Genomic DNA, 23,456 nt, shown 5'->3' on the forward strand with positions numbered 1-23,456 from the left:
TGGGGACTGAACTTCATAGCCTGAGCTTTAGGCATACCCTTGTTTAACTGGTGACTGGGGACTTGTGGTTGCAAAAATTAGAAGTTAAAAGCCTTGCTGACAGAGCTAATAAGGTTGTGAGAAATTGAATTACACAGCACTGCACAGAGAAATAATTGAGGAAGATAAAAGTTCTCTAGAAGAACTGAGAAAAATTGGTGCAACATTTACAGGACTGGTATGTTAACTTCTGCTATCTGTCTTTGCTGTGCTCTCCTATTTTCACCTGTTGTCTTTTTAGTTTGCTACATAAAGAAAATAATTGTAAATGTTTCTTTTAGTCTTTAAGTAATCAATTGACGAATACTCAAAATCTTGGACTGGATGAACTTTAAAGGTCCCTTCCAACCCAAACTATTCTGTGGTTCTATGAACTCCACTATGCATGTTATTGCACAGTCCACTCTTAAGGTGAAATATTACTCATTGAAATACTGACTGGGGCAGAAGGAGGACAAGGAGAGGGTGAATTACCTCTCCTGACTCCTGAGTGCAGACATGACCTATGGCAGTTGGCTGTACACACACACCTATATTGTCACATTCATGCATTTTACCTTACGTATAAAACATATCCATGACCCTAGATGCAGACCCTTATGATCCACAGACATTAGTATATTACTGGACTGTCAGAGAACATTTTTCTTTATTAAATCACTTAAAAATAAAGGATTGCCTATTTATTTATTTATTTTGCACTAGGAGCTCCAGTTGAGTATTTTCCTTTTTTGCTGACAAACTCACATTTTTGTCCTCTAATAGGACACTTAGAAAGTCAATACGATTTGGGAAACCACTTCACTGTGTCTGAACTTAAGCCAGATCACAGTGATATTAAATTAACTCCTTTTAATAATTCATTGCATCAGAATATGGTTTACTTTTAGCTAGCTCATACAGAAGAAAAAAGGCATTTGGCTTCTGAGCTTCATCTTGCAGAGCTGATGAATTGTTCCCAGGCTGCTGTCCAGATGGTCCTCCAAGCTGGGCTGCCAGAGAAAATCCACCACATCTTCCCCCTCTTTTTCCTCCCAACACCCAGAGTACAATACCTCCATGCCTTGTGCCAGCAGCAGCCCGGATACAAAAGGTGATAAATTAAAAAGGCAATTACCGGCATATCTTCCCATTTTCAAAAGAAAAGGGAAACCTTTCACCTACTGATGGACAGATTTAATTAAGCCTTCTCAGTTACCATAGACAGTAGCATATCTCGAGCCCCTGTGTACTCCCTGAACAGAGGACCTCCTACACATTGCAATGTTTGGGATCGTGACAGGACAAACAACTCAAGCACAGTGCTGAAAATCAACACTGGTTTTCCACAGACAGGAGGTAAGGGCTGTTTTGGGCTTGGGTAGCATGATGTGTCCATGAGAAAGTAGCAGTTTGTGTTCAGCTAACACTAGTCTTGTAGCTGTGGTGGACTAAGGCTGCTAGGCGAAGCAAGGTTTGCAGAGAAATATGCAGTTATTTGTTAGCATAGCTGGTATAAAAAAGGGGAGAAAGACAAATCCTGGGGACATGAGCCCTGAAAATAACCTGAAAAAGAACTCATCTGCCTGAAAGCATTAATTTTTTTTTCCAGTCTTTGGTCTAACAAAAGTTATTCCCCATACACTTTACTTCACTTGTGTTTACCTAAAAGCTAATATATTACTTCATACCTACATGTGAATTGAAGACATACTGGTTATATTACAAGCATACATTAATTTAATCATGCGTGCATACACAGGTGCCTGTAATTCAAACAGTGTGTGTTATATGTAGAGATGCAAAACCACGTCTGCATCTGTAGATAGACACTGTTCCTCCCTGACAAAAGTAAAATAAAAAGAAAAAGAAAAAAAAGAAAAAGAAAAAAAGAAAAAGAAAAAAGAAAAAGAAAAAAGAAAAAGAAGAAAAAGAAAAAGAAGAAAAAGAATAAGAAAAGAAAAAGAAAAAAGAAAAAGAAAAAAAAGAAAAAGAAAAAGAGAAAGAGAAAGAAAAAGAAAAAGAAAAAAGAGACCTATTTTGTTAGTAGTGCAATTCAGTATATTATCAGCTGGATAAGAGTGATGTTCAATTTTACTAGCTGGGGATGTGGCCTGTAGTACAAGTTCTCATTATATGGGACCCAGGGAAGGGAAGCAGCAATCTTTCTGCTGGAGCTGTTTGGTGAATGCCTTCTTGCAGAAATTGCAGCTTCTTTGAAGGTTAACTTTAGGACAGAAAAGCTGTGAACATCACCCCCCAAAGTGTAATGACAATTAAAAAATGTTTCATAAAACATGGAAATTAGTGTCAATTAGGATTAGTCTCATGGGATATTCTCTCATGGTATGTGATCAAATTACTTTAAAAGCTGTACCTACCACCCTTATTTTTAGAGTCCTACTGCTCTTCTATTTGTCAGTCAGGAGCTGTTTTTTGCCATCTGACAGATGCTGTCTGGGTTGACTGGGGTCAAATTTAGCATTCAGAAGCACTTATGAGCAACCACATGAGCACTGCCCAGGTCCCAGAGGTACCCAAGAAGAGAAAACAGAGGGCTTTGGTAAACAGTTCTTTGGATTACACTTTGGATTCAATTTGTCAGCTGCACCACCAGCAGCAAGAAAAGAGAAACTGAAATGTCACAAAAGATTGTAACCTTTAAAAAGTCTGTTCCATTTTAAAAGCTTTGCACAAACCCATGTCCACATACCAGCCTGCAGCAGTGTTTTCAGCCTTCAATGACTTCACTATTCTAGCCTGCAGCCGTGCTGGTCTGCAGGGGTACCTGACCTCCGGAGCCTGCAGGGTGGCATCAGTCGCTGCTCTGGTAGTGTCCCCAGAAGAGACCATTGGGTGCCACTAGGAGCCTGATTACACCACCGGTCTGGCCTCTGTCTCTGGAAAGCAGTACACAGGGAAACCCATCACAGCCCACCCCAAACCTGTTAGCTAAGCAATATGGCCATGCCATCAATTTTTAATGATAGAAGTGCATCATTAACAAGCTTTGGTTTTGCAACTGAATGGCATTTTGGTTGCACATGTCAAAGAAATTTTGGTGGTTTTCCTTTGAATCTCCTTTTAAAGGGATTGCTCAGCTGTTTGAAGAATTAAGATTATACCTAATATATTCCAGTGTGACCAGTACTCCTCGTGAAAATCCTAGCATGTTTTCTGTGAATGTGAAAATGTTATTTTGAGAATGAAGAGTCTTGGAATAAAGGTGTCCGGAAGTAAAAAACTACTAATGTCACTGACATTTAGACAGCATAAAAAATATCTGCATAAGGAAAATGATGTCTGTAGAAATCATGTAATAAATACTATAGTACAAAAAGAGACAAATATCAACTTTTTGCTAAAAGTATTGGAAATACTTGAATTTTCTATCAATCAGTCAATTTTGCAAGTTTTTCTATGGGTTAAATATACTTTGTTATAAACATTTTGGTTTTAATTTTCTTCTTTTATTTTCTTTTTTTTATATATGTGTATATTTATATATATTGATTCAACAGATATTTTCAAGCACTTTGGGAAATTTTAAGATGTAATTGACATCCTTCACTGTTTCTTAAAAATTGACACTTCTTGAAACAGAATATATTTAAGTTTGGATCCAGGAGTACCCTGGTGATTCAAAACATCAGCTATAAAAGTTATCAGAAAGTCATTAAAATACCATAGATGCTCTTTTTAAACAAGGTCACTGGTTAGCAAAACATCAGAAAGGTTCTGCACACTATGAAGCACATAAAAAATAACTAGGTTGCAAAGCCAACCATGTGAAGTTGAGAAGTGCCAGAATTAGATACCCCTGCAGTACTAATGGTACTTGCTCTTCTGTGATGAAATGTGTTATGACACAGGGTTCAACTTCATAAACCTATATCCTCCCCCTCTCCCCCAACCCACTCCTATTTCTATGCATGGGGAATTACTCCTTATTTTCTTTTATGCTACCTGCCTTTTATTTAGAGTTCACTGTTCAGAGGCTGAACTGCACATAAACTAATTCATTGGCTCCCAGGAAATTTCACTATCCTAATTTCATGAACGCTGTCACAAGTGTCCGAGTGCCCAACAAATACTCTGTATTTGAAGTCTCTGTATGAAGTCATGGTAAGATGAAGTAGTGACTACCTGCACCCCTTAGCACAAGAAACTAAGGTATAGGGAGATGGAGAACAAACTTTCACTTGATGTTTGGGACCCCACATTATGACCATATTTAAAAAACATTTATAGCATTGTATGTATGCCAAGCTGAGGTGAAACTTTGTAGGTGGCTGCACAGTAGCTCGTGTTAAACCGAAAGCCAGAAGTTTCCCCATGACCCTCAGAAATGCGTGCAATCAGAAAACCAGGGAAAATGTGTTCTTTTCCAAACACGGAAGTATTTGCCTCCTTCCCAAGGATCAGGAGAGGAAAACTTCAGTGTTTTACTGTCAATAACAAGGAGGAAAGCAGGTCCTTATGACTGAGAAATTCCAAGTGTAATTCTGCTTCCATGGGAAATTCTGTTTTTTAAAGGGAAGAGTAATTTAGTCAAAAAAAGACCTCCAGGATTATCCCTCCCGTGCTCAAAGCGGGGTCAGAATAGTTCTGGTCACTCAGGGCTTGCTCACTCGAATTTGGAGTACCTCCAAAGATGGAAACCCCACAACTTCTTCAGGCAACTTGCCACCGAGCTTGGTTGAGCAGATTCAAGCCCTGCATGAAAACCAATGAGGGCTGAAGTCTTGTGTCTTCAGAATGACCCTGAAGAAAGTATCTGGTTCCTGCAGCCTTCCCTTTCTCATAGGTATGATGAGGGGCTGGGGGAGATACAAACTTTCAGGCTTTGGAGTTATTCAGTTACACTCCTGACATGTGTTAACCATGACATAGCCAAGAGAAGACTGTACCAGCAGCTTTCACCCTATGAGATATACAGCTCCTGAGTCTTTAGAACAAGAAATGTTGCTGTACCCTATTCAGAGGGGGGAGTCCTATCTTAGTGTGAATAAGAATGAATGAAAAGCTCAGAGACATCTGACCTTAATATTCTACTATCTTTGAGGCAATAGCATGTCACTGTCAGAGCCACAATAGCATTTGACATTGCCACTGTTACTAAATGCTGAAGTTTTCAATTTTGATTAAAACTGCAAAAGGTAGAAACGGCACTGTTAACTGTCATCTTGATGCAGACATCAGCTGTGCATAACTTTGTCTACATGGTAGATCTTGCAAATTTAAAGTTGTGGCAAATTTTCCCAAGGTCTTACCTCTTGTTCTGCTATTTTTCTTTATTACGCCATTTACTGTCTTTATTACACACTCACCTGCCTGCTTCTCTTATCCTAACCCCCTACTAAAGTCTTCGGGACTTCAGTGACCAGTAAAAATAGGAAGGATTTTGTCCTGTCAGACCTAGCTATGTATTTTACTGGGACTATGTAGACTTTGAAAATGAATTTCTGTTCTTGAACTATGTAAGAAAAAAGTCAATATATTGCCAGGTAAATGGGGAAGACTTGCTCTTTTCTCATGTAGTCCAGACTAATGTTCATTACTGAGTGCTAAAGACTGCTTCAGAGTTCACTTGTTGGAAGTTGTTTCATCCTTACACAGGTAACGTACTAATTTCCTTCAGGAGCTGTGCATTTTGTTAGTGTGTTAGGAAGTTGCTGAAGGGGCTGGGATGTACCTGAATTTCTATAGATCTTGAGCTCTCTGATAAGTTCAAACATGTCAGCACCAGCTGATTGCTCTGCTGGTTCAGTTGCCTGGTCAGTTGAGCAATCAGTAATCTACATGGCAAAGTTTCAAGCCTCTTTCAGGCCCAGCACACAGAGCTAGAGAAGTGCTGCATGGGAACCCTCACTGAGGCTAGGCAAGTTGTTTTTAACCTGGCCTCAGTATTGGCTAATTTCATCAAGCCTGCTGAGACCCAGACTTGTCCTGGCTGCTCCTTTTTTGCAGAGAGCACAGCATGGAGAAAACAAGTCAATGTGATAACCACTGGATGTGGCAAAAAATGTTTTCTGATCTTCATATAATGAGAGGGCTGGAAATGCTTTCATTTGCCTCCCAGGGCAGAGAAGAGACGTGTGTAGCTTGCCAGGATAATGGAAATTCTGAAAGTTGCCTTTCTTTATTTTAAAAGGAAAAAAACTCTAACATCTAAATGTTTCCTTCACCAGGACCCGAGCATTTTCCCTGAGAAGTCTCTGATGTGTGCTCTTGCCTTAAATGGATTAAGAAGCTCAACTTCTTGTTATAAAGAATAAAGATTAAAATATGAAGTTATAAAAAGGAGGCATCTCCTGAACAGGCAAATTTTTGCCAAAGGGTGGGCCATAAAAAGCTAAGATCTGCCTATGCACCCACACACATCTAAGACAAACGCTTGAAAGTAATACGACTGAAAGTGGCTGATCACTGTGATTTCATGGTGCTGTAGCATCTTTCCTGCTTCCATCTACCAAGTGCAATGTAGTGGTAGTGAAAGGGTGGTGATGATAACTTGCACATTGATCTTGGCATTCTCTGTGCAGGTGGCAAAGAGTGTGTGTGTGTATGGGTATGCACGTGTATCTCTGCACGCCGTAATCACAGATAAACTACTCACAGTGCGGGTGGCAGCTGGCTCTGTAATGCCAGATTGACCTGATGTAACCTGCAATCCCACCTGCTCCCAGCGCACCAAGTCCCTCTGATCTGGCAAGCCATGTTCAGCTATGCTGTACTCCTGCCCCAGGCCAGTGAAGAACAGCCTAGATCCCAAACATACCCTGTGTGTTGCAAACCACCCATGGGAGCAAATGCACAAACAGATAGACTCATCTACTTTTTCTGTAGCTCCTAAATTCCAAGTCTTCCTCAAACACAGTCTGCCCTGAAACTAGCTTTGCCCTCTCACTAGGTTTTCTCTTGGCTGTCTTAGAAATGAGGGGAAAACTGCAGAGTTATTTTTAACAGCACCTCATCAAATCTGTGTTGCCTATTGCTTTGGTTCACAGCTCCTCCACGTGAGGTGATTCTGCTTATAAATACTGTAAAGGGTTCACCTTCAAGGATGACGATTTAATTAGAAGTGCAAAGAGCTATGGCCCAACATGTCAGAGACTAATGAAGGAGCTTTTGTGGTTGCTGGAGAGCAGCTTGCCAAGGTATCCATTCATTTCTGAGCATATAAGATGAAATACAACTGAAGCTGTTGTCATTCTAAAAGAAAATTCTTATTAGAGTCCTGGCAGAGACAGCAGGATAAAATAAATGGCTTTTGGTGCTTCATCTGTTTGTATGTGGTTCAGGCTTGATTAGGTAGTCTGCTATCAACTTTAATTAAGCTTTCCCTTTGCTCCAACCTTGAGGCTTAAATATAATTTATACTATAGGAAAGACAGGTGTTACAAGCTCAGTGTTTCAAAGTTCAAACTGACTTAGGTTACATTTAATTTTAATTTCCTTATGGAAGCATATAATTTTACTATTACTGATGTTGGAGCAATTACACAGAGGTGAAGAAACTGGTACAGAGCAGAGCCTTACAGCTCTCTAATGCTTTTCTTCATGAGCAAAAGTATCCCTGCCTTGTGCTTTTAATATAATTTTATTTAAATCTAGTTCCAGTGAGCTCCCATTTTCCTGTGAGCCTCTGGCTGCCCAGATAGACAGGAGATGACAGTCAGACATCTGTCATCAGAACACTGCTGTGCAAATGCATAGATGGGCTCTAGCAAGCTTGTTTCTATCTGGGAGCAAAGATGAGATCCTTAATGCTACCAGCCTATTTATCTTCTCTGATATAATAGGAGCTCTTTCCTTGGCATGGGAGCAATGTGAGGCTCCTGGGAGGTCTGGGAGTAGCAGCTCCTGGTAAGGCAGGCACTCTGGGCACCATAGGCAGGACAGCCCCTGGACAGAGCCTTATCCATCAGAATTGAGCTTTCCATCCTGAGGATCTGAGATGTTTGGGAATGGTGTGCACTGGGACTTGCCTTGGACACAGAGGACCCCCTGATCCCAATTTTCTGGTTTTACAGAAGGAGGGTGGTGGCCACCACATGAAGGGGCATAAGCCACAGAGGTGCAAGAGCTCAGCATGGGGCAGCAGTGGTGGCTGGGGCAGTGTAGGAGCAGCAGCATGAGAGGGACTGGGAGATGCTGGTAATGCTGTCAGCAGAGAAGATGGGAAGATGTTCCTTAAGTTCCAGAGCATATGTACTGAATTTCTGCCATCTCTAAAGCCTCTGAAAATTGAGGGCAGCTAGGATGGCAGGAAAGGATGAGGCCTGCAGGGGGATGGGAGGAGAGAGGATTTTTCAAGCCCTCCATGAATGTGGTATGTTTTCTTTATGGAAAAGCTGTAGGATCACCCATAGCCAGTCTCTAGCTGCTGGAAGATCTATCACAATTTCCTTTGCTTGGTATTTCCAACCTGTGATTGCAATGCTTCCTTTTCTTCCATGCTATCAAAGGCCTCTATTGCATTACAAATAGCACTGAAACCACTGCTTTCTCTATCAAACTGTTAAATCAGGTTGATTTTGTTATCCCACTGGGACTGGAACTGTTAAAAAAAGCATGCTGGAAAAACTTTAGGTGCAAATATTATATAAGTTAACTCAACTGAATAACTTACTGCATGTTACAATTTTGATGACAAATTTCCCTTAATGATGGCATTTCTCCAGGTTTTTCATCTTTTTTTTCCCATTGTGTTGCGGATTTCTCTACGATCTCACTATTATATGATATCTTTTTATGAGACACCTCTCTTACTCTCAATTAAATATAAGAGTGTGGGGGTTTCTTTTATGCTTTCTGACAGACTCAGAGAATGGAAACTTGGCAGTTTCAGTGTAAAACCAGTAACTTCCACAATTTATCTCAAATTAGTTTTTCTTTTTTGGGTACTCTGAGAAATTGGTTTGGGCATTACTCTTCCATGGGCAAGGGTAAGGATAACTTTCTTTCATACTCAGTCCCAGATATTTTGAAATCTTTTCTGTATCTGTACTTCCCATTTAAAAAACATAAAAATCACTGTCTAGGAATTCTGTATTTTTCTAGTCCAGCAGTATCAGAAAACATACCTGCAGCAGCTTTCCTCCCAACAAGCACATTCCAGAGAGATGGGTTTTCATCTTATGCTCAAACAATTACTCCAACAGGAAGGAAATTTGTCTCCCTCACTCCCCCCAAGCCGTGGCAGTGCTCAGTCAGTTCTGTGCTCAGGGTCATCCCTGATGCTTGTCCCCTCATCTACCATAAGGCCTGAAAAAATACCAAGCACAACTTCAGCGGGTGCCTGTGGAGGGGAAAGTCATTCACCTCAGAGGACAAAGGCGCTTATAACAGAAACAGGAGGAAGTTGCTGCAGGGTGGGCAGCCAACATATTAAATGGTGAAGACCTGCTGGGAAGTTTACAGGGTCCTTGCCAACCCTGAAAATAGTTACAGATCCTTTTGCTGTTAATTCTAGCACCTTTCTGCCCTGAAATTCTGAAACAAAGGAGTGTGACATTCATTGTGAAGAAAGAAGGAATAGTACAGACAGTACAAAAATACCCAGCAAAGAGCACTGTATGACCCTCCAGCAGTGTTAGCGGTGCCTGCTGGGCTGGTGCACTTCCTACAGAGGTATATTGCTTCTGGGAAGATGGTGAGGTTCCCCTTGGGAGGAGTAGGCAAGCCCAGAGAAAATTAATGGTGAAAAGTACTCTCTTTTTCCTGCTGGAATGTCTTATAGTCGACCATGAGAGCCCATTAAGGAGGTGTAGTGACCTAAAATAACCTGACTAACGCTAAAACTATGAACAGGCCATCCAAACTGCATGTTGTTTTTTCTTTTACCTTTCCTTTCTTTTAAAAGAGAGCTCCCTTCTCTGGGAGAGCTTTACAGCCTACTCAGGAAAATGGTGTACTGGCAGAGCTTGCCTTTCCAGATACCCCCTTTATCCCACATCTTTGCTGTTCATGTCTTCAGAAAAAGAACAACCCCTCAACCCCGCCAAGCCCAACAAACCAAAAGAACCCCTCTTCATACATACCTGGCTGTGCAGGGAAATGATGTTGGGTATCAAAGTCTGAAGACATTTACCCCAAATTATTTAATGCAAGCAATCAGGTGGAAACCCAATGCCATTCACCCACCTGCAAGCCAGGGATGGATATCACTCTCCAGCTGCTAGGGAAAGTGGGAAACCTGGTTGCACAAAGTTCTGTTTGTCCCAGATTGTAGCCAGGGTTGCTTTTCTTTCATTTTCAACTATGTTATTTGATGCAGTAATACCTCATCTTCCTCATAACCCCTAACTACACTCAGCTATGGTAACACTGCTATGGAGCTCACCTGGTTAAAAAATAACTGATCAAAAGACAAACTTCAACTTTTAAACGAGCAAAATTTCTTTGGTTCTCAACAGGAAAAGCATGCTTCAAACTAAAACAAAGGAGAGGGAAAAACTGAACAGAGTTTAACATAATTGTGTTAATCAGGCAATTTATGTGAAACAGTAATGGAATAATGAAGGCTAAAAGGGTTCTTATAAAAATGAAGGAGTTACTAACTCATTTGAGACTAAAAGGGAGAGATAACTAGTGTCTGTGAATCTTTAAAGGGTTAGTTGGGGAATAGGGAAAAATATAATGTGAAAAATAACGAGTTTGAGGAGGAATGACTTTTAGTAGACAGAAGAATTCTAGTTCTTAAACTCATCTTTTGAAGTAAAGTCTCCTATCACCCTCAGGACTAAGTTGGAGTGACAGTGTTGTGCAAGATGTACTTGCACCGATACCTTGATTTTCTAGCACTTTAGGGCTTGTCTTTTGAGATCTCATGCTGATGCCAAGTGTTGTTTTCAGTTAAATGAACATTTTCCATGAAGCATATCACATATCAGGATGCAGACATATAGGATCCATGGGTTTGGATGGTTCTCTTATAGGGAAGTGTTTGAAATGGTGCTGATAGAGACATCAGAACGTTTTCTTTCAACTTGGTCCTGTGAACTAGTGCATCATGCAGGAACTTGACTGCTCCCAGCTGTATTGATGTGAGAAAAGAGATTGCTTCTACCTCCAAAGCTTGACTAGATGACAGGACAGACAATTCCTTAAAGCTTTGTTACATGTTTAACTAGCTCTACCCTTCCAGTGAGGCTTGGAAAATGAAAAGCTAATAAAACCCCCAAGCTGCGGGACTGTACCCATGTTGACACGTATGCATACTAAAGAGCTGGCTAGATCCAGGGTATGAAGCCAGGCACCCTGCAGGTCTGAGCCTCCATGTGTTAAGCAACAGCCCAGTTCCACTCTGATTTTAACCAGCAGGTGACTTGCCATGAATTTCTTTGAATATGGGGCCTCCAATGGCATCTTCATAAGGAAGATGAATGTTACCAGGCATATTGAATACAGATAAGCAAGAAGTCTTATTAAGTCAAGGACAGTTGTCACTTTCCAGACAGTCAGCCAAATGTAGATTCAGGGAGATAATGGAATATTTCCACTGTCAGCAGTCATCAGGAGTTTAAAATGTGAATATTTCCTTCCTCCATTGTATGTTTATTCTTTTCTGTCACTGAGGGAAAGTTTTGGTGGGGAATGCTGCTACAGGAGCTTTGCTTGAGGGCAGCCAAGAGCCAGGGGAACAAATGGATTAAGCCTCAAAGTTGCCCCAAAATCTTTCACCTTTTTTCAGAGGACAAGTGGCAAACTTGAATGGAATATGAAAGTAGCCTGGGACTCAGAAGTCCTGAATGCTACTAGAAAATAAACTTCTATTTGTAAATGCAGTACTAATGCCCTATCCAGCTCAAGCTGAGTGCACCGGAAAGGCTCTTGTGGAAATCAAAAAGAACTGAATTTCTTCAAGACCAGGTTGGACGAGGCCTTGGGTGATATGATTTAGTGTGAGGTGTCCTTGCCCATGGCAGGGGGGTTGGAACTAGATGATCTTAAGGTCCTTTCCAACCCTAACTATTCTATGATTCTATGATTCTATGAATTGCCCCAAAATTGCCCCTTTAATAAAATTTTAGTTTTCTGTGGAGGTTTTTTTCTTTCATGTTTAAATTAGGTTTTTATCAATAAAATATTTCTCTATGAAAAAACCCCAACTCAGCACAGCAATCCAAAACAAATGGATAAACCTTTTTTTCAAGATAGTTTTTTTTTTTCATTCTGTTTGAAAATAATTCATGGGTAATTCCTAATTTCTTACTTTTTTTATTTTTTTTTTTTAGGGTGGCAAAAATTGGTTTGAATTTGTTTGTTTGTTGTTGTTGCTGTTGGGGCTTTTTATGGTGTTTTGTTTGTTTGCTTGGGTTTTTTTGATCATTTGCTTTATCATGGGCAGGCTACATGGGAAATGGTTCTTTATCTGAGTGACATCCCAGCGTTTCTCTGTAGGTCTGTAAGAAGTACATACCTCAAGGATGCCTTCATTTTGTGTCTTCTGTAGGACTTTCCAGAACGTTACCACTTGGGCTTGACAGAGGTAAGGATACAAGCACAACTTAATTCAAGACACTTAAGTACTTTGCTAAATCAATGCCCTTATAACAGTATAATTACATTATTAATAGTAATGAAACGGTTATACATAACTGTATTTTTCTATTTTAGAATAACTTGAATTGAGCATGGTGCATAAATGTTTGAATTAGCAGTGCCTACACTGCCACCAGCCAGGGAAATTGCAGGAGGTTCTCAGCCTCCTCAAGCATGCTGAGTTTTGTTGCTTTCAGACCCCAGTTAATATTTCCAGCCAGTGCTGAACAGCTTGTTCACGTTAGCACTAATCCAGGGTGCTCTGCACCGTGTTCTCTTACTCAGGGCACAAAAAGCCAGAATACCCACATGGAGGCACTTAGCAAGGTGGCTGAAATGTTGTTGTGTTAAACGCACCAACTGTAGTATTAAATCATTTATGCCTTGTATAAAACAAGCAATATTACTTCTCATGTAGTCAAAAGATACAACAAACTAATATGAACTGACAGCTCCCCTGCAAAAAGATTTTTTCCTCTAAAGAATGCCATTTTGATCTTAGACCTGGAATAACTTTTTCCTCCCCTTTCTCCTATTACAGAAAAAGCTATTTTTTTAACTTCAGTCCTTACGTAAGTGACTAATTTCTGTGAGCACTGCTCCAAAATGGACTAAAGATGTGTTTCTATGGAGTAAGTAAAGTAACATCAACACATTTCTTCTGATCCAAAAAAATATTGAAGCTGAACAAAAGCCTCCTGGTGGCAGATGAAGCAGATGCAGGGAGTCCTGGGTGACTGATTCAGAGCACTCAGGACTTGCCCTGTTCTGGCTCTCTGCTTCATGATAGCAAAAAAGCTGTGGGTAAGTGGACCTCGGTTTTTATCCAAATGTATCACCCTATGATCTCCCACTTTTCCTTTCTGCCCAAGGTAAAAGAACACATTCAGAGATGAATACTGTCAGAGTACAGTACTGACATGGTTATTACACTTAGAAAAAATCAAGTAAAGCAGAAGGCAACAGAAGCAGACATCACAAATAAAGGCAGAAGACCCTTTTATTTCGCATAGACAAAATGCAAAGAGTGTCTCATTAAATTAATATTAAAAAAACCCAAAATCAATGCCCTCACTCCACTGACATCACTCATCCTAATTAACAACAACAAAAAAAAAAAAGAACAATCAAGGACCCATTTTCTAATTAAAAAAAAAAAAAGTGCAAACATGACAAAAGACTTTTTGTTTTTCCAAATCAATGTTCCTGTTGAATTCACAAATAGGGTGATTTTTTTGTGTGTGTGATTTTTTTTCCCTTTTAAATCTTGTCTGATGGAATTTCCAGTTAAAATGTTTTAGTTAAGTCTCCATGCACTTCGTAGAAAATCAGTAAAAACACAAACGCTTGTGAAGATCAGAAAACTGGACTCTTTTACCCAAAAATTCAGATGTCCAGTCAGATGAAGCTCGCACTCAGACAGAAAAAAAGCAAGAGAGTCTTTGCACTGTCTGTCATTCATATTATTATTAATATTTTTGTCAAATATTTTGGCAATCTTCTTCTTTAATTATAAATATTGGAATTCAATAAAAAAAAGGTAGCTTTCATTGGATTATTTTTCAGTGTAAATATTTACAGCCACTGTCCAGCCATGCTCTTTTCGTTATACCAGGGTGTAAGATTTTGCGTAGGGATTGTTTCCTTTCAAGTGGCCCCGGGAGTCCAGCAGGGATTCTTGGGAGCTGCTGATTTTTGCTGCCTGTCCTAGCTCAGCTCCTTCTCGCTGAGGTAACGTTGCCACAGCACCAGGTTGCCATGACTGTACTTCTCTTGTGGAGGATGTCTCCATGGGTATCGGCTCCAGGACGGTGGGGCGCTTCAAGGTTCGGCTTTTCTGCGGCTCCAAGCAGGCTTGCCCCAAACCCAGGTCTCTGCTCGTGCCCTGCACACCACGGTTCAATAAGAAGTCCATCCTAAGGTAGGGTGGCAGATGCATGAGATCACCTAGGGAGGCAAAAGTGAAAAACAAATCCTTAATCATGCTCATGCGCGTGCCACGCTTACCTGTTGGTTGGGGGATTTGGCCACCAAAGCAGAGTATCCATAGTCAATCCAGCTGCAGCATTTATAATTGACATATTATTTGTCAGCCATTTACTGTGGTATGATTTTACAGAATCAAGGGTCAGCAAAGTCCTTTTGGTCAGATCCATACGAATTCACTATTAATATTTGGTTTTGTAATAGAATGATTATAATGCAAAGTGCGATGTGTTTGTCTTCTTCATGCACTCACAGCATGAAGAAGAAAAAACTGAAAACTGAAGGAAGTTTTTCTTAAATCCTAAAAGAAAAGGTCTTTGTTTTAATTTGTCAAAACTTGAAAAATGTGAAGGTTCTGTAGATTTCCATTTCAAATCAAAACCTTCACAATTACAAGTAATGACCCCTAATCTAGAGTAGAATGATTAAATTACCTAAAATGGATTCATGAGTGTTAAGGCTACAGTTTTAAAGAGATTTCTGAATAAGTAGAAAAGCGTTCTTGTCCTAATATAACATTTATGTGCCATACATCATCACTGTGTTTAAATCACTAATGACTTTTTACCACTATGGCCATCAATGTGCTGCTGTTCATGGCAACAAAATGCATTGGGGCTGGCACCTCAGCTCCTGTGTCATCTTTCCCTTCTGTTCTGTATCGTCAAGGAAACCTCTTGTTATTCCCCCTGATTTCTGGGCATTTCTATGTGAGCCTGGTGCCAGCCTACTCAGTCCAGAGTATTTGCCATTGCATAATTACTGAGTTCAATCAGGTGCCTTGGACCTGTTGTCTGGAATTAAGCAGGGGTGAGTGTTACCTTCCACATATTTGTATATGTATTAGACCTACAGAAATCAGTTTGGCTTTACTGTAGCTCTGCCTGTTAGGCATTCATAAAGTTGCTTCAAGGAGAAGAGGGGAAAAGAGAGGCAATCAGGCACATAATAACATTCCCTTCTAAAAATATTTGATGATGTAATCTCATGTATATAAGAAAAAAAGCTGTTACAGGTGTATTCAAGAACAGTATTTCCCCTTCTTTACAGATCTCTGCAGGTATATAGCTTCCTTTTTATACCAAAACTCTAGTCTCATCTACAGATGGAATGCATCCTGAATGTTTAAAGTAGAAAACTGTTGGCATTACTACAGCTGTGTCTACATATTTACAGCAGTAGAAAATAAGGCTGACCTGTGCCAGTGGCATAAACAACAGACCAGGAAAGCACTTCTTTGTAATAAACCAGTGTCTAACAATTTCGTTTTTCCTAACCAAGCTAAAAGCTGTCCAATGATTTAAAATATAACGGGTCTTTTGCTTTCTGGTATAATTCAAGGCACTGCAAACCTTACCTAAAAGACTAACTCTATCCATAATTTCAGTTCACAGGCAGAGGACTGCTGAGAAGCTACATTTGGACAGAATCACTGTTTATTCCTATAGGAATCCCTCCAGCATTCTGAGACCATATGTTTTATTCTAGCTATATCTCCAACAAAGATGCATGGTACACGCTATTTAACCCCTGTAGAGTAAGATGCATGTATCTCAAGATTAAGCTGATATACCACAGCAATATTTATGTAACGTTGGAGAGGGAGCAGGGGGTTTGTGGTTATAATCATACTGATTGCCACTTGAAGACTGAGTTGTGGTAACATTAGTTGGTTTTACTCACTTTATTTTCCTACAGTACCTTCCATGCCAAACATGTTCTGCTTATGAGAACTATTTCAACTGAGACAGTAATTAATCTCCCATGGGGGTAAATATCAGGATATGGACACATGAACTGGCAGGTGCCAACTCACTCCACTTAACTACCAGCATTGAATTGAGCTGCCTGTGGGTACATCCGTGCTGCCCAACAGCTTCGCTGCCCCATTGGCACCCAGACGCTGATCCCCTGGCTACCCACACTGGAGCCCAGTTATTTTGCTTCTGGGTTCCCTTTTGGTCTGAAACGAGCCCAAAACACAGCTGTGGGGGCAGTTTGCTCCAAAGAACATTGCCTGGGGGTTCAGAGAGGAGACAGCCTGGGTCAGAAACACTTGTTCAGGAGAAATTGCTCCCTCTGGCTGTATCTTTTGCAGCATCGTGGTATCCTAAAAAAAGGAATCTTATCACTACCCACTCCTCCCCAGAGTGGGAGAGAGACAAGTGTAGGCATGAATGATGCTGCCCTCCTCCGTACCTGCCTCTGTCTGCTAATGAAGGTGGTGAGGGCCTTCATGTGGTTGCCTCAGGTGTGGGTTATGGCTGTCAGGGCCCCAGTGAAGATAAGCAGCAAAGCACACTTTTGAGATGGCAATAGTAGGCATGAAAACTTTGTAACTAACTACAACACCAAGGTAATGCTTTCCCTCTTGCCAGGGACATTTAAAGACTGCTAGGGTCAGAAAGTAGGTTTCTTTTGCACTGCCATTATTGCACCCCATGCAAAATAGGCGCCACTCAGCCCCAACAGAAGAGGACCAATTTTCTGTGCTGAAACCCCATCCTTGTTTCTTGCAACAGCAGGGCTTTTCCCAAAGATGTCTGTCACCCTAACCTGCTGCCAGTTGGCACAATCTGTGCTGCTTTATTAAGACCAGCCACGTCATTTCACATGCATTCCCTCTTACTACTGCTTTGTCTGTTTTGTGTTGACTTCTCCAAGGAGGTGGTGCAGAGCAGAAGCTGGCACGTGGATCACTGGCAGACCCCCATGGTTGCTTCAGAGAGCTGCTGTATGGTTTCTTCTTGAGAGCAATGTCTACGCATGGACTCTAAGAAGTTGAGTATTGAGCCTTATAGAGATGAAGGTTGTTTTTCAAACTGCTGTCTAGACACTTCCCATGTGTATTTAAGAGCTTCGGGATATGTAAAAAACACCTTTTTTCCCTCCCTAAATCTACATGAGAAAGCATAGTCAATAAACTGTATAAACAATATGTGGTCATTTTATTATAATTTTCTAAATGTCTGGAGGTGAAGTTCCAACAGGATTGCAGTAATGAGAAACCAAAGATTTTAACTTGTTCTCCAAAGCTAGATATACAATGCACAATCTCTGACATGGCTCACACAGGGCACTCATTATTTGATGTGATGTACAAGTTTTCCTACCATAAAAAGTTCCAGTGCTGCTTCTTATCTACAAGGAGCATCTTTCCTTGCAACTGCTTACAAAACAAAGCAGATTATTAAAATCATCAGAAAAGAAAAGTTTTGAGAATGGAATGTTTTCTTCTTTGCTAGATTGAAAACATCCTGTAAGAACTGAAACTTACAGGATGAAAAAAGTCTTTGATTTGTAACAAGTAACGTGTTTCTAACTTAAAAATGCAGTCTTTGAAATCTAACCACAGGGGCTCACTTTTGCCATTCCTACATCAACTCTGAAGGTAATTTTAAGAAGATGAAAAGCCTTTTGCCATATCTATGGAGTTACTTTGAAAGACTTTGGTTCTCATCCTTCTGGACACAACAATGTAGACAGTTTTTTTGTTTCTTGCTATTCAGCTGAATGATGATTTTTTTCAGTCAAAGCATTACAAAGTTTCAGGATGGTTCATTGCCTTTGATGCTCTAATTACCTCTTTTCAGCTGTGTGTGTGCCTTATTAGTAATGAAAGCAAACCTTTCAAGTGCATGAACACTGCCAATGAGCATGCTTAATAATTCATGCATTTTGGCTTAATTAGTTCAAAAGACATTCCAAAACTATAGTTTTCTGATGCATTTTTAAAAAGGGGAAATTTGCTGTGTTTAGAAACACTGAGTTTTTATGCAAATAATAAACATCCGGTCAAATCCGAATGTGGCAATTTAAGCCAGAGTTATCTCCGTATTTCTGAGTGCCCAACCCTCTAATGAATTATTTCGTATAGTACACTTAAGAAAATGTTAGCTTCAACGAATATTTGTAAACAAATGCTACAAGTCACTTAGTATCACATTTACCATAAACAACATGTTCTACCAAAAAGGGAGTATTTTCTGAGTTAATGCATCACTAGGCAAAAAGCATTTGCCCTTATTTCAGTACAATTAAGCTGATATAAAACATTTTTCAAGAATAATAAATATTTTTATCCCTCTTCTGAAGGTCTGCTTCAGGTAGAGGAAGGGTCAGGATGAATTTGACAGGCTACATGGAAGGGAAAATATCATTGCTCAACTTTTCGTGGATTTTATTCAACATGGCTATCTTGTTTGCAGAACTAAACCATGCTGAGATGCACTCCTTTCTCTCAAAAGACCAACCCCATACGTTTTTCAAATGCCAAAGAGCTTGCATGTGTTTTTGCTTTCCTCTGCTCTAGAAAAATCTAAGGATTTGTGCTGTATTCAATACAAGGTAATCACAGACTGCAAAAAAGATACTCTTATCAAGTTGTTACGTGATAGCTATACTCATTTTCTCATGAATCATACCGTCCACTAAAGCAAAAGCAATTTGTCTTCACAATGCTCCAACACAGATACCTTCAGTGACGATGAGTGCCTGATGCTTTTCAAGTTTTCGTTGCCATGAGAAGGAAATTCCATGCTATTTGAAAGATTACTTTAGAAAAGCTTTTGAAGTAGGACTGGGGATTATGACAGGATATTTTATTTTAACAAAGGTAAGAATAAGACTGTGTGAATAGGACATTCACACAGCTTACTTTAATAGGCAAATGAGTAAAAAAGACTCGAAGTTCTCTCTGGCGTGATCTCATGGGATCAGAGGTCATGCCAGAATTGCAACCATACAGCTCTGTTAGCATTGTGAAGGTGTCTTGCTGATGTAGTTATGTTGATTTGGGACCCTAGTATATAACTCTTCCTGACACTGTGCAGTGCTGGGAGGTGTACAAACCCTATCACTACAATGGGCATCTCTTGGCTTGTCTTGAGTTTGGAAGCAGAAGCACTGATGAGATACTGTGTTTTCCTTTGAAAGGAAGCAAGGGAGACAGACCTGCTGGCAGTTCAGGTTTGTGCTGATTGAAAACTTCAGTGGGTCTTCCAGCTCACTAGCACAGTAAATAAATCAGTGAAGACTTTGCTCACAGGCTGTTTATCAGGAAAAAGGCTGCCTATAGGAAAAGCTGTTATTAGAAATGAGGAAAGGGTGGAAGGTTTGAAAGGCCAAGGTGAGAAGTTTGGTGAAAAAAAGAGCACAGGTAATGTTCAGAGGTCTTTGTCACTTCAAAACCTGACAGACCATTAAAGCAGCAGGCAAAGGCTTCTTAGCAGCTGTTTGATCTGAAGACAGACTAATAGCAATAACATTTCTTATAATTGCTTCTGTCAGTGTTTGAAACCTGCTGGTGCTCCCTCACTGCCCATCTTCTGTCCATATATCATGCACTGAACCTGCAGAACAGTCTGCACTATGCTGCAGTTATTCCCACACCAACAGGCTAAGAATCAGACCCACAGTGCTTGCAGCACAACATCAGATATAAATATACTTGATGAGCAGTAAAGCAAGCTGTTTGGTTACCTTGATCCTGTGCCCTGCTCAGCCAAGCAGGGGGGTAAAAAGGATCAGTCCTGCACCTCCTTGCTTGGCTGACAGAAGTCTCAGCCTGATGGTGCCTTAATGAAGATTTCAGCTCCATCTCTGCCCTCCTGCCTTGTTGGCCAGGGAAGAACGGGGATCCTTTCCAGATGCAGTCATTCCTGACTTGAAGTGGGGAGGTAAGCACTTGCTCCCAGCACCCCACTGAGCGTTGTGGTGGCTCCCTTGACTCAGCACCTTGTCAAAGGGTCAGGTGGATACTTGCTGGAAACTCGGAAGATAATGAAATGAAGAGAACCAAAGCAGGCTTTAACTTATGCTTGTGTTTTCTGTTTTTATTTTGTTGTTTTGTTTTTGCATTTTTCTTCCCTGGAACTTCTGGATCTGGTCAGGGTGGACCTGCCTTCCCAGTGCTCTGTTTAATAATATTTTCTTGTAAATGTTGCAGTAAAATGCCACAAATGAACAATAAAAAAATTCTGAAAGATGCTTTGAAAAACAGGGCTCTGCTTTCTAGAGCCAGTATTGATCAGTAACAGAGGTGAAATCTCCCCATGCAAATTACTGGCCATTTGAAGAAATGGGAACCTCAGCTGACTCTTGGTCAACAGAAGCACAAAATTGGCAAGTTCGGGAGCTCACATCTGAGCCCACTTCTTCAATACAAAACCTGGATTTAGTAATTCTCAAAGATGACCCAGAACAAAAGGCAAAAGGTCCAAGTACTCCCTTAAATTACATTTTTAGCAAGCAGCTAAGTGGCAGAAGGGGAAAGGAATAAGGTGAGAGGCAGGGTACAGCTTTCTTGTTAGCAAAGTAGCTGCTTTGAGAGGTGGCACACACTCTTCCTTTCTTCAGAGTAGCTTCAACCTCTGCTTAGCTGCCCCCAAAATATGTTCAAAGTGCTCAATGTTTGGGGGACACTTAAACCAACTGAATACATAACATTGAACAAGGCCAATGAGTTGTCTGGATGCATTTCAGCTGCTAACCTGCCCTCTGTGACTTTGTGACTCATGCCACATAACATCTTTTAAGCTCCTCACAGTGTTTCAGAAGATGACATAAAATCACACCTTTTGCTGCTCATGTTTGTGGTCACACAGATAAGAAACAGCCAAAACACTTCAGAAAAATATACCAAGTTTCCCATTTCTAGACAGAAAAATCAGAATTCTCTGTCATTCCTGCAGGCCTGTACTTTATAAAAGACAAGTTTCATTTTTCTTTCTCCATGAGAACTGCACCCTCACAGATAATTTGAAGATCTGAAACACCTAATTAAATGTTACATGTTACAGTCTGCTAAAACTGGCATTTTCATAAAAGCATTAAAAAATGCCAGCTATGCCAGCATTAAAAATGCCAGCTATGTTTCACACAACAAAATAAAACCAGCAGTTGCTGTTGACAGCAATTGCTGGAGTTATTTCTTAAGAAACATCAGGGTATCAGTAAAGCTGTAGTTCAGGAGCCAAATTTGCTACTGGTATAAATCAGAGTACCTATATCAATTTCAGCAAGACTATAAATTGATTCATATCCACTGGACATTAGGTTTAAGTGACTGAAAATGAGGATTCCAGGTAATGTTCATTTTATTAAAGATGATTCATTTTGCCATTTAGATTTAAGCCTTCTAATTCCAAGAAAAAGTCCTTAATCAATGTGTCTCAAAGCAAAAGCATGACTGTGAGATCACACATCTGTACTATATAAATGTAACACACTGTGCATTTGTCTAACAGAATGCCAGAGACTTTTCACATTGTTGCCTCCTCCTGAAAGGTCTAATGAACACTAATTGAAGCTCATTTTTGATTTCTATTTCTGTAAGCAGACCTTTGGTCTCTCACACAGTGAGACCATATACCAGACCTGTCAGGTGTTTTGTACCTTTCAGAAGTAACTTTAAGAAGAACTAACATATTTTTAAGGGGCTTTCTGCAGTTGAGCTGGTGGTCTAAGGAAGCAAACTCCAGAAGGTACAGGATTTAGACCCTATGGAGATAACCATATGGATGTTCAGCCTCACAGGGTCAGTGCATCTGCAGAACAGAGTCCTTCCTTAGTTCTAAGGTCTAAGTTATAAACATCTAAGTTATAAAAACCTGTAAAAGGGACCTCACCATGTAAATCAATATGCACTCCAAAACTAAAGCCAGAAAAATTGTCAATAAATAATGAAATGATGATAGAAAAGTAAAGCATGAGACCTCTCCTTTTCTGTCTTCACCCTGTCACGCATGCTGCTTCATACATTTTTAAGCATGCTTAGAGACAGCATTTTCCTGCCCACTGGAAAAGTTGTGATGAAGCCCTTGCTCAGGTGCCTCCAGTTAGCAGTGCTGGAGTTTTAAGACTCTTTTAGTGATCCAGGCTGCAGTGAACAGAAACTGTTCAATTATACATCACTTCAGTTGAGGGTTAAATCAATCATGACTCCATGGAAACTGGCATCCTTCACGTGTTTATTACTAGGCTATCTTGAGAGCCTATATTCAGCACAGAGACTTGGAAGGTGAGGACTTTGAAATACACTTACAGTTCACTGAAATCACTGGGAGCCACTCTGCTGACCTCAATGGGCTCTGCCCCATACCCATGAATTCATGACTAAACCTGACTGTGCCAAAGTGATGGGTGAGCATAACACTCTACTAATAGTTACAGGGATGTCAGGCTGCAATGAGGAAACCAATATCATCACTGCCCTGCTGCTCTGTTGAAGATATATTCATGGATGAATTACTGTAACTAGGTCTCCACGTGTCTATCAGCTTGATTCACCTCATTGCATTTTGTTAATTAATCCGTAGGGACTAGAAGTTTAGCTCTCACATTTAAATTAAGGATGATGGCATGAAAAGGTGAACAATACTGAAACACATCCAAAAGCACATACAACTGTGCTTTAAAGGTTAGAATATAAAGAAGCTCTTAAATGGATAGGAAAGACTACCACTACAGTCAGATTAAGAATGTACTGTTAAAACAAAAGTTTGTTTGGCTAGTTATAACAGTTTCAGCTTTTTTTTTAAAAAAATAGCATGGCCTTTCTTGAAGGTAAGATTCAGTTTACATTTTCAGATGCCATAGTCTCAGTTCTCCTATAGATCTCAGATTACATTAAAGTCCTCTTGGCACAGAGGAAATTAGCAGAGCCTGCTGTGTGTGATGTCAGTTAAAGCAGTAACAGCTGTATATAACCGCAGGGACCTTAAAGCAAGGCTATATCAAGTCTTGACTGTATGGAAACAACTGCTCCTGGTTACCTTGGGCTGACTGAAAGCCCACAGAAAAATCACACACACTGTGCCTCAACACTATCAAAGTGAAATGCTTTGACATTTTCAAAATTAAAATGGCACGAGCAGACAAAATCTAGTTTTTGCAGAAGTGAG

At 40.2% G+C, this 23,456-nt stretch overlaps 1 protein-coding gene across 3 annotated transcripts in view; it reads right to left on the reverse strand.

Moving 5' to 3' along the window:
* Positions 1–13,549: 13,549 nt before the first annotated feature.
* DSCAM (DS cell adhesion molecule) overlaps positions 13,550–23,456 on the reverse strand; it is a 462,951-nt gene continuing 453,044 nt past the window's right edge. For all 3 annotated transcript variants that reach the window (XM_062602537.1, XM_062602538.1, XM_062602539.1), the window contains one exon: positions 13,550–14,514. In XM_062602537.1, the coding sequence (XP_062458521.1) occupies positions 14,174–14,514 (341 nt within the window). In that variant the 3' untranslated portion in view covers positions 13,550–14,173. The remainder of the gene's footprint in view (positions 14,515–23,456) is intronic.

The sequence above is a fragment of the Pezoporus occidentalis genome, unplaced genomic scaffold (assembly GCF_034315485.1).
Source record: "Pezoporus occidentalis ecotype Australia unplaced genomic scaffold, CSIRO_AGI_Poc_V1 ctg77, whole genome shotgun sequence".
Classification (NCBI taxonomy): domain Eukaryota; kingdom Metazoa; phylum Chordata; class Aves; order Psittaciformes; family Psittacidae; genus Pezoporus; species Pezoporus occidentalis.